The sequence below is a fragment of the Neodiprion fabricii genome, chromosome 1, assembly GCF_021155785.1.
Source record: "Neodiprion fabricii isolate iyNeoFabr1 chromosome 1, iyNeoFabr1.1, whole genome shotgun sequence".
NCBI classification, from domain to species: Eukaryota; Metazoa; Arthropoda; class Insecta; order Hymenoptera; family Diprionidae; genus Neodiprion; species Neodiprion fabricii.
Window position 1 is genome coordinate 4,128,705 of NC_060239.1, and position 13,405 is coordinate 4,142,109.

A 13,405-nucleotide genomic window follows, 5' to 3' on the forward strand; every position below is an offset into this window, starting at 1 on the left:
GATTGGGATAAAATGTGCCGGATCCATGGGAAGGAAAAGGGAGGAAAGTTTAGTCTGCTTTACGTATCTTTGTTGACACTCGAGACTTCCGTATAATATATTTTAAATATCCGACTCTGCTGAAGGCTCGTTCTGCGTTACGTTACGCGGTATGCGTTCCTACGAGTATCCATGCGTGCATCGGCATAGCCAAAGCAATAACGCTCGAGCGATTTTCTTCCGATCTCTGTTGTTACATTACAGGTAGGTAGGTAGGTAGGTAGACTAAAGAGAGAAGAGATGGGCAGGCGTAGAAACCGCACGCTGCAACGCCTCCGTCAAGGAAATGCGAGAAGCGATGCGGAAGGGTTGGAATTAGGGTGAGAAAATATGCCCGTGAGAGGAGAAAGAGGAAGAGGGATTGGATAATTACTCGGAATTTTTATTTTTATTTTTTCACGTTCTTATTTGACACTACTTTTTTTCTTTAATGTTTTTTTTTTCTCGTCGTTACATTAATTTGTAGAAATTGTAGAATTTCACGAAACGTTGATAGTCGAATAATTGAACATCGTTCAAACGCGTACAAAGAATAACGTTTAAATCAGAATCGTTAAGATAAATAGAATGCAAAAAAATGAAAAGAAAAAAAAAATAGAAAACCAGAGAAAATCTGACCATCTCGTATCTCATTTGCTACGCGTATGTTTTCACCTTTTAATGTTTTCTCTTTTCTACGTTAAATTGCCTGAAATATTAACCCCCGTTACTCGGTATACAGTCGACGCAATAATCCGGTAACAAAAATTCCTTTTCAACGCGAATTTGACAATCGATCAAATCGATCTCTCAAATATTTGTCATACGTATATTTGACGTTATATACCGATATATAATATATACATGTGTCACACTCACACAGGTTAAACGACAGCGCGGGCGTTCTTTTCGTTGCGGTTTAAATACGCAAAAGACGATACATTCACGGTGTGCGGTAAACGCAACGCGTCGTAAACCCCCGCACAAATAATATGCGAGTGAAATTTCATCCGAGCACCGCACACGCAATAAGAAAGATGCGATCTTTTTTCTTAACGGCAAGCCGATTAGCGTATATTATATTATACGTGTACCTGGTTATATCTGTGTGCATGCACGTACCTGTGTATATATCCGCCCTCGTGCAACTACCCCGCGTGATCGCTGAAGGCGTCGTTCTCTTTTTCTCATTATTATTATTTTTATTATTATTTGTTTATTATTATTATTCGCGTGCGATCAAAAAACGCGGTTGTCATTTACCCGTTGGAAAAAATCAAATTCCATTACGTAAACCAAAAACTACGAGAATTATTATACGCATTTAACGTTATCGGTATGTTATATGCATCGTGCAATTTCAGTCACGATTAAAGGCTTTTGATTTTTTGCCCATTTGCTCTGATAATAATAGACTTGTAATAAATTGAGATTCTTCAATTTTAAACACAGCTGATAAAATATAACACGTTTCTTCTCGTCGTGGTTAACACTAGTCAAAATGACTGATTTTACAATTTAACTTTTGAAAATTCCTACTTTATGTTACATTTACTTCCGACAATGATTTAAATAACGACTCTTACAACGATAACTCAATGAGTAATATAATGAATTTTACCTTTCTTATATCGAACTGGTTTTAGAATTTCATTTAAAAAAAAATTTCTACCTCGCGTTAGATTTTACCTCGGTAGTTGGAGTGTCAGACAAGACTCGAGGATCGATCGGCGTGACTCTTATTTCTTGCAATCGTATCACGTGCGTTGATACGGCTACTGCAGAGCCCGTCTTTTCTCGTTCTCCACATCTCGTTGCCTACCTACATTACAATATACTGTTAGCGGGTGGGAAAAGTTCCGGAAGCGGAAAGTAGTCGACACGTCGTTATTGCTCGTCTGTAACGAGACATCGATCTTGACAGAGATACGGAATTATCTCGTCTTATGTTTCGAGGATATCGAAGCGTCGCGTAAAAGTAGAACAATTTTTATACGTACGTTTGCGTATAACTATCATCAATTTAGGTATTATGTAACTCCGTACCGGGGACTATTTATTATTTGATTTATTATCATTCTTTCTACGTTGGATGACGATAGTTTGAAAATTTCATATCAAACGTTAAACTATGCAATACGAATTAATCGATGCGAATCAAGTATTTTTTTTTTCTTTTTTTTCTTCTAGAAATTGCTTTCTCAATTTCCTACTTTGAAATATTTATATTACCGATTATTTAGCGACGAATTTCTCACGCGGTTTTTGTGCAAAAGAAAAATGTCTCGTCTTCTATTTATTTCTTTCCCTTTTTTGCGCGTGAATTATTTTATTCGCTCCGCGGGAGGGGGTAGAAACAATGCATTAAATTGAGCGTGAAAAATGTGAACAACGAAACAAAAACATACTTGGTGTTTTCTTTACTATCCACTACACGTAATTACTCAAAATTGAATGAAAATAAGAAACTATCGTCGCAGAGAACGAAAAATCGAAGAAGAAAAGAAAAGCTTGAGGAATAAAAATAAAAAAAAACAAACAAACAACCAAGTAAATTAAAAAGAAAGAGGAAAAAAGAGAGAAAATGACGATAATGGCGAACGGCGAAAGTAGGTACGAGCAAACTTCCTGCTGCCTGTTGTTCTTGTTGTATGTATAGGATGTTTACTCGTACATAGTGTAGGATTTACGCTCCGTTTCAGTCAATGTACGTACCTTTATACCTACCGTGGTGCAGGGCGGGAGTTTTACTGTTTCAACTCGCTACGTTCTTGCCGCATGGCGTGGTTTTTAGTTTATTTTATATCGTGCATTTGTACGTGTATGTATGCACGCGGACTTGTGCAAGTTGTATAAATACGGCACGCGTTTAACGCGAGTTGCGAGAGGCAGGTAACTTTGTTATTAATTAACGCTGTACGTTACTTGTACAACTACACAGGGTACAACAATTAATCAACGAGCTCGTTACACGTGAGGCATTCCACCCTAAATCGACCCGTACTATCGTCGGTGATTTTATTTATTTTTAAGTACTGCGTTTTTAGATTAAGATGTAAGATTTTACTACTCCCAAAAATATCTACGTAAATCTACAATTTTCGTGTCAACTTGTATTTTTCTTTTTCTCATATTTATCTTTAATTCGATATTTCTCGCTACTCAATCACTTGTTTCGCATGTAGCTTCTGAAACAAATACTTTCCGATTTCCATCTTGGTCTCATAATTATCATTTTTCAACAAGTAATTGATGAGAAAAATTTAAAACCAGTCGATTGGGCTTCTTCATTCAAAAATTGGGTTTCTGCTTATTTTGGAGCAGGAAAATCAAACCCGTGTTCCAGAGAGTCTAAAACTCGGTGAAAGTTGTTCTTTTTGTACACTCTGAACCGTACTTAATAATGAAAATAAATCACCGACGGTGAAAATCGGGCGTAGAGATCGGCTTGCGACGAAATGATTCGAACAACAAATCGATAATAATTCTCAAAATCATGGCGTTTAATCAACTAATCGTTATCGACGTGCAAAGCAGAGAATCCGCAGATGTGTTTAACCTGCCGTTCAAATTTAACACCACGCAATTTGCGCACATATTATGTATAGTAGTCTGTAAACCGCAAGGCAAACTGCATCGAATTATCAACGGACATTCCGTTTGGACAGATGGGAGAATGGACGGTATGTAGGGTGACATTTTGCCTCTTCGTGTATCGAAACCGCGATGAAAGGAAAGCAAAGGGAAGGGACGATAAGGGGAGGGAAGGGCGACCCTTCGTTTCTGATACAAACATCGGCGTGCACTTTCGTTATATTATTTATACCTACCCTTCGACAAATGCTTTGTGCACTCGGCAACCCCTGAAAATGTTAAGGGTGAAGTAGGGGGGGATTCCGATCGGTGCTCGGTTGCACACTAACCGAAATTAAACGGGGGTTGGGTCGTCTCGTTTATCAGTTTGACCCCACGACACGGCGTTCCAGAAACGAATTTATACATTTATACACTTCCCCGATTATTCCTGACTCGGCATTTCATTTTATGAAAATTTGCCGAGTTCTCGTTTACGGACTTATTTTTCTCGTTTCTACCCTCTTTTTTGGCTGCGAAAATTTGATAGGAAGTAGAAATTAATTCTACGGTATTGTACGTTTACGTGAATTACACATTACTTTTGCGATGTGTTCAGATACGTGCTTAATTAATTTCATCAAATTGAAGAGATGTTTTACCGATTTCGTGAAATTATCTCACATGTACAATAACGACTAATAAGTGACGGATATTGATATTTGTACAGCTAAAACAGTTTCACAAAGTCGATAAAATTCTCATTGATTCAGAGGATTGAGAAAAAAAATATTGATTCACGGTGTTTAAGAAGTACGGGCGTGTAAAACAAGACGTTTCGCGTACCGTTACGAATTTCAACATTTCACGAGTCGAAAGCATAAGCTACGTTGATTCGTAGAATCAAAGAATTGCGGTAAATCGATAATACATCGAATCTCGATCAATAGGAATTTGACTAGTTTTGGAATACTGATACAACAAGCGTAAAGTATAACGACGATGACGATGATGATAATTTTATCGATCACGGTGCAAACGCATAACGGATTATAAAAAGACGTTGAATCTTCCTGAATACACGGTGTGAAGGATAAGGAGAAGGAGGAGGAGGAGGAGTGAGAACCTCTGCATGGTCGGTTCTATAAATGTCTAGCATATGGCCCCCGTGTCGTCCCATCGATACCACGTTGCCTTGCCCCATTCGACCCCCTAAATATTGGACCTTGGATATTGCCCCATCTCCGAAAGCTATGGGGCCCCATAGACACGTTTCTCCGGTCGTGGGTGCGGCGGGGATACTTGCTCCCTTTTCCCAGAGCTGCGCGATCACTCATTCAAGATCTTCATATCCCACGGAGAATCCTCTTCTTGTTCTACAGAGTTGGAAATGTACCGACGGGAAATTTAACGTTTCAAAAAGTCCGAGCGTAACATCGCGAAATGGTGAAATAATCGTTTCATATTATCTGGAAATATGTAAGGTTTATTCTGGTTCAAGGGTCGTAAGGTTTACTTTCAATTCGTTCTTTGGTTTAATTACGAATACATACGATAATCATGTAGGATGATACAAAAAGTTGTACACGCGTAGCTGTCTCCTCGCGTTGTTGTACAGACGGTTATGTATCTGTGTGCTTTTAGCTTTCAACTTCATAACGCGATTATTACGCGAAGGCATAATGTAGTAGCTAATAGGTGAGCGTGTAAGTTATGCATACACGCTATGTACGCGGTAAATGAGTTTCAGTGTTCTTCGTTGTGTGTGTGCGTGTGTAAACACTCGCATGTGTGTCAAAAAATACAAAAATGTATAACGGTTGAGTAATTGCGAAAAAAGAGATAGAAAAGGAAACATTAAGGACCGATGCATTTTATTTTATTTTATTTTTTTTTTTCTTTTACGAGAAATTTCAATTTAAACGTGTTGATGTCCCAATAGAAAAAAAGAAAAAAAAATATAAGGATCGAAAGATGAAAACCAAACTTTCACGATATTACATGTATAATTTATACGAATAGCCGTGTGCACGAATAAAACGTTACAGTGATTAAGGAAATAATATTTTAATTGAATCTCGCGTCTCTGTTATTATAATAGTTGAATATTGCGTATATCTTGTTAATTAATTATCGTACGGGTAGTAAAATATCAACTTTGCTTTGCACGAGAATCACGATTCTTTTTCTGACCCATAGCAGTATATTACTATATTTTCTTCATTACGAGGTTCCGCGTTGAATAATTTTGCAATCTTTCTTTCCCGCGCATTGTGTGCAATTCTTTCGATTATTTTAGCCAGCGTAATGATACTCGTGGTTTTCCAGTCGGAAATACAAAAAAAAAAAATAATCTTCCACAAAGTATGCTGACAAACTACTTCTCGTATCGATCGCCGTGTCTCTCTGTTTCTAATCGTAAGTGTACGGTACCTACATAAGATTGTTTAGCCACTGCTATAATTACGTAATTAAATTCCGACTAGATGGGTCGTACAATTACATGTGTGCGTATACACACACACACACACACACATGTATACACGTACATTTTCTCAATTACACCCAACGCGATTGGCTCTCTCGGGTCTTTTATGCGCCCATAGATCGATCTTGCAGGTACGACATAAAGTATAGATACGGTATAAAAGAACATCTGTTTATATATATATATATATATATGTATGCGTATATACACGATATTACACGTATTATACCATACATTGTGTAATCACAATTTGTCGTATATATACATATACGTGTATATATGTATAGGTATAATTATTAGTCAACAAGCTATTATTTGCGAACCTCTTCAAACTGACGGACATGTTGCAAGTAAATTCTAACACGGTTATTATTCTCGCAAAGTCGTCGCTTTTTCGTCGCACGATCCGCAAGTAAAACGATGTAGAAATTCGTTGTAAAAACAAACCAAGCAAAAAAAGAAAAGAAAAAAAAAACAAGGAACAGAAATAACGATACAAAAAGAAACACATTAATTAACCGGTAGCTGGAGAGGAGAAATCCTTCTGGAAAAATTGTGGGTGGTGTAATAGTATAAGGCAAAAAAGAAAAAGAGAAATACATATATGTATGTATATATATATATATATAAATATATATATATATACCTACGAGTTGTTGACACCCTGCAAAAGAAACGCCGCAGGGGATATGAGATTCCTTCACTCTCTCTTTCTCTCCCTTCGCAAATCGCGACAACAGGGAGCGAATTCAAAAAACGTGTCGAGGGGTTGTATATTGTAATACGTATATGTATGTATGTATGCATAGGTATATTATAATTGTGTATGGGGTGAGGGCAAAAACCGGAAAACATATTACGCATATATGTTTTTTTCCACACGAACGACTCTACGAGCCATGCGACATGATATCGATGCTAATCCGAATTCCTGTAACGACTTTTATCATCCACTCGGGTATCGCTTCTTTTTATTTTTTTTTTTCTTGCAACTTTTTGCCATCGTACGTGCGTCAATTTTCTTACGCATCTTTTGCCCTGATCTCGGAAAAATAAACGGAAATAAGATTTATTAATTTACAACATTAATATTGTTGTTATCGTTGTTGTTTTTGTTAACGATTTTTGAGCAGGTATTTAATGACGTTTTTTACTATTGCGAACTTTGCGTTTATCGTAAATGTGAAAATGTATATCGAGTGTTCGATCCTACTTACCGCTTACCGTCTTTCATTTTCTCTTATTTCCCTTCGGGTTTTCTCAACTGGCATATTTGTAGCCTGACCGTTTCGCCGTTCTACACAGCCGCGCTTGCTGCATATTGCATGTTACAAAATCCTGTACAGTATAAGCTGGGAATCGGATCGAAGAGCCGTGACCGCCTGCTGCCGACGTTGAAAATACACGCGTATATTCGCTGAGACATGTGTCTGGAATATTGTCTGCGCCGGATGCTGCGAGCTTATGCGATATGGAAAAGAGATCCCGAGGGTTCGCCGGATTGTTGGGGTATTACGTCGAAAGCGAGAGAGAGAGAGAGAGAGAGAGATTTCGCTGCGTTATTCTGTACGATACTTCGTCAATGATGATTAATCACTTGTAAAACATCTGTCGCAGAAAAAAAAAATCAATAAATGAAATAAATAATAAAGAAACCGAAATGCAAAAACCGTCATCAAACTTTTTTTCTCGGTTTTTTTTTTCGTCGTTTTCACGTGCATGTAACGGAATATTAAATGTGAATCTACTTTTTTTTTTGAAAATTGCCAACACGGATACGTACCTACTCTACCTTCTTACGATAAAATTTGTAAATAGGTGAAAATTCAATGACGCGTGATAAAAAAAACTCTTTTACGCATGTGTTATAACCTAATGTTTTAACCTGAAACACGTAGTAAAGAATTTCCGAAAGGGAATCTCTTCTCTCGCTGTCAGTGCCGCCAGCGGCGGGTGGTAGTAAAATTCCATTCATCAGCAGAGATGCTGGTCCCTCCTCTTCTTCAGGAATTCCACCGCCAAGGACATTAAACCGAAATACTTTACCTGCGGAGTTTTTTTTTTTTTTTTGCCCCCCTTTATTTTTAACACACACTTACAGACCTGTCCAATACACACACGTTACACACATGCATAGTTACCCCTCGGCGCTTGTATAATATTTTAATAATAATTTTCCCGCAGCCTCTGAGCTTTCGGCTTTTAATATGCCATAAAAGTAAGGATGAGGGCTGGAAGTTCGGTCGAAAGTTGAAAATTAGCAGGGTAAAAGTACTTGGGGAAGGGAGGTTGGTTCAGCTTTGTCATTCCGTTTTTTTTTTTTTTTTTTATATCTAAATTCCTTCCTTCCTTCCTTCCGTCTTCTTCTTTTTATTTTATTTTTTGTATATTATTATTTTTCTTCTTCGCTCCTGTGCTTTTCGTCGGCCGTTGAAAACAAACATTCTCGTTTCATCATCGCGGGGGTGGGGGTGGGGGGGCGTGCTTCGTATTATAAGCTGTCGAGTGAGTCGAGTCCTGAATTTAATTAACGTCTGACTGATGAATTAGATTATACACGTTCCGACGGTCAAAGTTAAGCCGCGCAACATTATTGTTATAAAATACACAAGCTTACGGCTTTATCATGTAAATTAAATTGCAATTACTAAATTCGATTAACTTGGTATGTAATAAACAAGCATTACACGAACAAACTCTTTGATTATTTCAGCTGTTACAATACTTGCCACAATGCAATATCGGAAGAGTAAAGGACCATTTTTTTTTTTATACACTCATCGCGCGTAAATTTTCTGCAATTAGCCGGTCGGAGGTTGTAAGGTCAAGGTCAAAGGTTATGGCTATTATTATTATTCATTATTATTATTATTATAATCATTATTCGTTATTATGCAGGTATTACGAATACGGTAAACTCTCCCGAACAAGGGATGTAAATTGTTGTTAATTACTCGGAGAAGCAAAAGCTGGATTTTCAGCCGGATGGCCGTATAATTCGTTGGGTATAAAATAATTGATGGTTTTGTTTACGTACACTCCTTGTACGTATGTATCCCTATACATAACCCATAGCATATACCAATGCGTATTTTACACAGTCGTACCGAAAACGGATTATACCGCATGCCTAGGTATGTAAAATCACTAGCCGGAAATTTTGCTCATGTATACGATTTATAATAAATCCTCATCGCAGTTGTTTGTTAAAGCTGCGCAGCTTCCGGCTTACAGAGATTGATCGATCGTTATACGCAGTTGTGTAAACAAGACACATCGCCATTTCGCGTCGGTATAATTCTCAACAACCGCGCGATAAAATGACGAAACATGGCAAAACCGTTGTCGTTGAAAAATTTGAGTGATATGACGAGAAGAAGAATGACGAAAGAAAAATACGCGTCGAACAAATCGTTGTTTCTAAAAATGTTAGGGCGAAGTTTTTCTAACGATATCGTAGAATCACCTTCGTATTATTCTTACAGGGAAGGTGTATCCCACGTGGACGATCTCTTCGTTTAATTTTTTTATTTTTTTATTTTTTTTTATTTTTAAATATGTTACAGTAGACCGAAAACCAAGCGACACGTGTTTTTCTTTCTTTTTTTCATCGCTCGTCAGACACTCGAAGAGCGGTGAAACCACCCTCCAAAGTAAGGCGTGTCAAGGGGTGATTTGGCAATTTCACCCCCAAAGAAAATAATATTTTTCAACCAATCAACCAAACGGAAAATTTTACACCCAACGTGAAAGTGAAAAATGTAGTTTCCTCGCGTAAAACCAAAAGAAAAAGAAAAGAAACGGCTACCAAATCGCCCCTTGACACTCCTTTCTTTGGCCCCCCCCTTAAAATGTTTGACGGGAGATAAAAAAAAAAAAATGCGTCGCTTAGTTTTTCGTTCGCCGTAACGTATTACAACAGAAATGAAACGGGAGATATCGACCCGGGATACTTTTCTTGTTAGTCAAGTGCACTGGCCTGGATTCGTGAAGTCGAGACGGACCCTCGACACGGAGAAGATTCTTCCCTTCGTCCTTTCATCTCCCTGCGTTTACATTCATTCCTTCGGTGTTGTAGAAACGCCTGCGCGCAGGTGAACCGGGATTATACCTGCGCGCAGTCGTCACGGTTCCCGCAGGTTCACGGATCACGGAAACAGGTATGCGGCAAGGAAAGCTTGGCCGCCCAGTTTTCCCCGTAATTCAGGGTGGCCGAGGTCAAGGCGACGATTAAAGTTTCAGTCGAAAGAAGGCTCGAGAGTCGGTCGGTCGCCGAAATTCAACGCGGTAAAGAAGTTTTTTTTCATAAGAATTGAAACGTGATTAACGCAGAAAAGTAAGATAATTGTCATTTGAAAATCTTGTTTGTACACCGTTTTAACGACGTTAGGTGTGAGTGTGCGTGTGTGTGTGTATGTATATGTATTGAACTCCGAATTACGTAACGGGGAAAAAGCCCGATGTGGAGAATAACAAGAAAAATTATCAAACTGTACAACGATTATACTCACATACATACCTACATTTACACGCCGAGGATTCGAATCGGAGCAACGGTCAGAAGCGCCTCGCATGAATGACCGAGCTTTGATAATTAAATTCTCGTCTAGCGATAATGATATACGTGCGTGTGTGTGCGTGTGTGTGTATATATTTTATACGCGTGGTTATAATACGCAGTGTAGTATTGAATGGTCAGTGGGAGATAATGGAGCTCGCAACTTGTTGTTGCTGTTCCTGCTTGGTACTAATCCGTGACGATGACACCAATGCGTAGCTTTTACGCCTCGAGTTATACGCCCCTAATCGTCAATTATACGTATACGTATACGTATGCGGATTTTTGAAAACGCGCGTTTATTCTATACCGCAATTATTCCTCGATGCTCGTTTTCAAACACGCGTGGCGTAAGCGAAGAGAAATATATTGCGATAAGTGATATTGAATAAGAAATTTGAAGAAAAAGAAAAGACATCAACTCATCACCAGCGTTAAAAGTTGAAAAAATAATTTCAAATATATTACAAATATCGAATTCGTTCGCCGGAAGATTTTGTTTTTATCTTGTATATTTATTTATTTATTTATTTATTTTTCTCCGTTTATAATATACATATACCTGCGTTATAATATTACAGTAAAATCTGCGCGCAACGAGTTGACTCGGGGGTTGATTAAAACATCTCTTACATAATATCGTGGCGTGGGTACGTATATCTTCTGGGTTTCTACTTCTATCTGCCGCATCGCCGAGGAAGAATTTTGTTCTCTTCTTTTTCCTTCTCTAACGATATTCCTCGTATCACCCCTCCGTGTCTCCGAGCTGAGCTGATAACGCGCGATACGAATTATAAACTCAACACTGCAACGTGTTTGCAACCGTTTCGGTTTCGGATTTCGTCTACCGGTCTTCTCCTCTTATCGCGTACGTTTCGTATTTTTTTCTTTTCTTCGTTTTCTCTTTCTCCTTCTCATTCCCCTCCTCTCCTCCCGTCAAAAATTTTTAAACGATAATGAAATACCTCCCCCTCTCCCTGTTGTCGCGTCACCTTGCCTCACATGCCGGCAGGTTATGTTATATTTTATATTACACACACTCGGCATCCCGAGAACTCCGCAGGCTCGTATGCGATCACTCACTCGTGTCCTGTTCAGCCGCACGAGTAAAGAAATATAAAAATTTTTTTCCTCTCTGCTTGTCTATTTGTCGTTTATGTTTATACTCATGGTGATTTTTTTCTTTTTTCTTTCACTCCCCGCACGCGAAGAACAGAATTCTAAGGACCGATCCGTTTGTTTCGTGTAACCGTAATACGTATGTATAGTGAAAAGTGTGCCCTCTGAAACTGTGCGGTCAAATGTTATAAATAATCAAAAGAATCGCATTGAGATAATATTGTAACATGCTGCATATAAGAGAGAATATTATAAACGATAATGAACAGAAAGTGAAGTTACGCTATAAATAATAACAAAGAATCATACACCGTTCAAGTAACAAGACCCACAATATTAATAATAATAATAACAACAACAATAATAAGAGTAATAGAAATATTGAACAATGGGGGGTAATTGGCGAGGGGAATATCGGGCGGCGAGAGGAAGGTGAGCGTGAGGAGGAGGAGGGGGAGGTTTTCACCCTCGCGTCACATCCAGAGATGCGAAAACACACGTGCCAGCAGCCCCCCGTTAATTCTAACTCCGGCGTTGCTGCTGCTGCTGCTGCTGCTGCCGCTGCGACCGGGGGAATCAGGGGGCCGGTGCGAAGGTGGAACAGCTTCCACGGGGGTGGACCCGCCGCCCACGGAGGTGCCGAACCCTTCAGAGCCTTGCCGAGGGCCATTCAAGCCCTCAGAAGCGAGAGCGTCGACAGGACGAGTCACAGGGCGCAGCCACCGCCACCGCCCTCCTTTCCCAGGAGGAGGTTTTCCGTTTGGTGAGGCTCAGACTCGCGACAGAGAAAAGTTTACGTTGGAAACCTGTGGGGCATTCAACGGAGAATCGGTAGATCGTGTATGAGGAGATTGTCTCTTAATCGAGTCGAAAATAATAATCGAACACGACTCGATTAAAGAGGTAGAAATTAATCGATTAATCGGCTGTTTCGTTTTTTTTTTTTTTTTTTTTTTTTGAAACGTCGCATATGAGACCAAAATTTCGTAAGTTTCTATACCGAGTGGTCTTGATAGCGGAAAAGTTTTTTGATAATTTATAGTTTGATTGAAAATATTTTTCAATATCAGGTGAAAACATTCATTCATCTTTCGCTTGTGGTGTTAAGTGGGTTTCAAGTGGGTAATTGGTAAGTAAGACAATAATAATAATTGATATTGTATCGCGTCGTTTATGGTTGTAAAAGACTAAAATCAATTTCTGAAATATACACTAATTCTATGATTTAAAATATAATTTTTGAACACCACACGATAATGGGATCTTAATATTTGCTATCTTTTTTGGCAATTTTTCAGTTTTTCCATGTCGGAATTGCGTTTTTTTTTTTTTTTAATATGCTTCGATCCAAATAAATTGCTGAATTACACTATTTTCATGATTTCGTGATCTATTTAGATCGGGAAATAGAAAAAAAAACCTCAATTCCGACATGGAAGAACTAAAAACTTGCCAAACAAATAGTAAATATTGAGATCACATTATCGTGTGGTGCTTAAAATTCACTTTTCAAATTGTAGAATCTGTGTAAATTTTTTCAGAGCTTTTACTACTGACGTATTTGGAATTGGTTTTTGATTTTTTTTTCCAATTTCCACAGTGCCTAAAAAATTCTTAAAAAAATTCCGAAACCCTTTCAAGTCGGTGAG

At 38.4% G+C, this 13,405-nt stretch overlaps 1 protein-coding gene across 10 annotated transcripts in view; it reads left to right on the forward strand.

Annotated features, from left to right (window-relative positions):
* Nucleotides 1-13,405, forward strand: part of LOC124187757 (rap guanine nucleotide exchange factor 2-like) — a 103,266-nt gene that overhangs the window by 56,205 nt on the left and 33,656 nt on the right. Inside the window, exon 2 of one of the 10 annotated variants that reach the window (XM_046579851.1) lies at nucleotides 11,854-12,519. The exons of the other annotated variants lie outside the window; for them this stretch is intronic. Coding sequence (XP_046435807.1) covers nucleotides 12,242-12,519 — 278 coding nt within the window. The 5' untranslated portion in view covers nucleotides 11,854-12,241. The remainder of the gene's footprint in view (nucleotides 1-11,853; nucleotides 12,520-13,405) is intronic. 10 annotated transcript variants of the gene reach the window in all.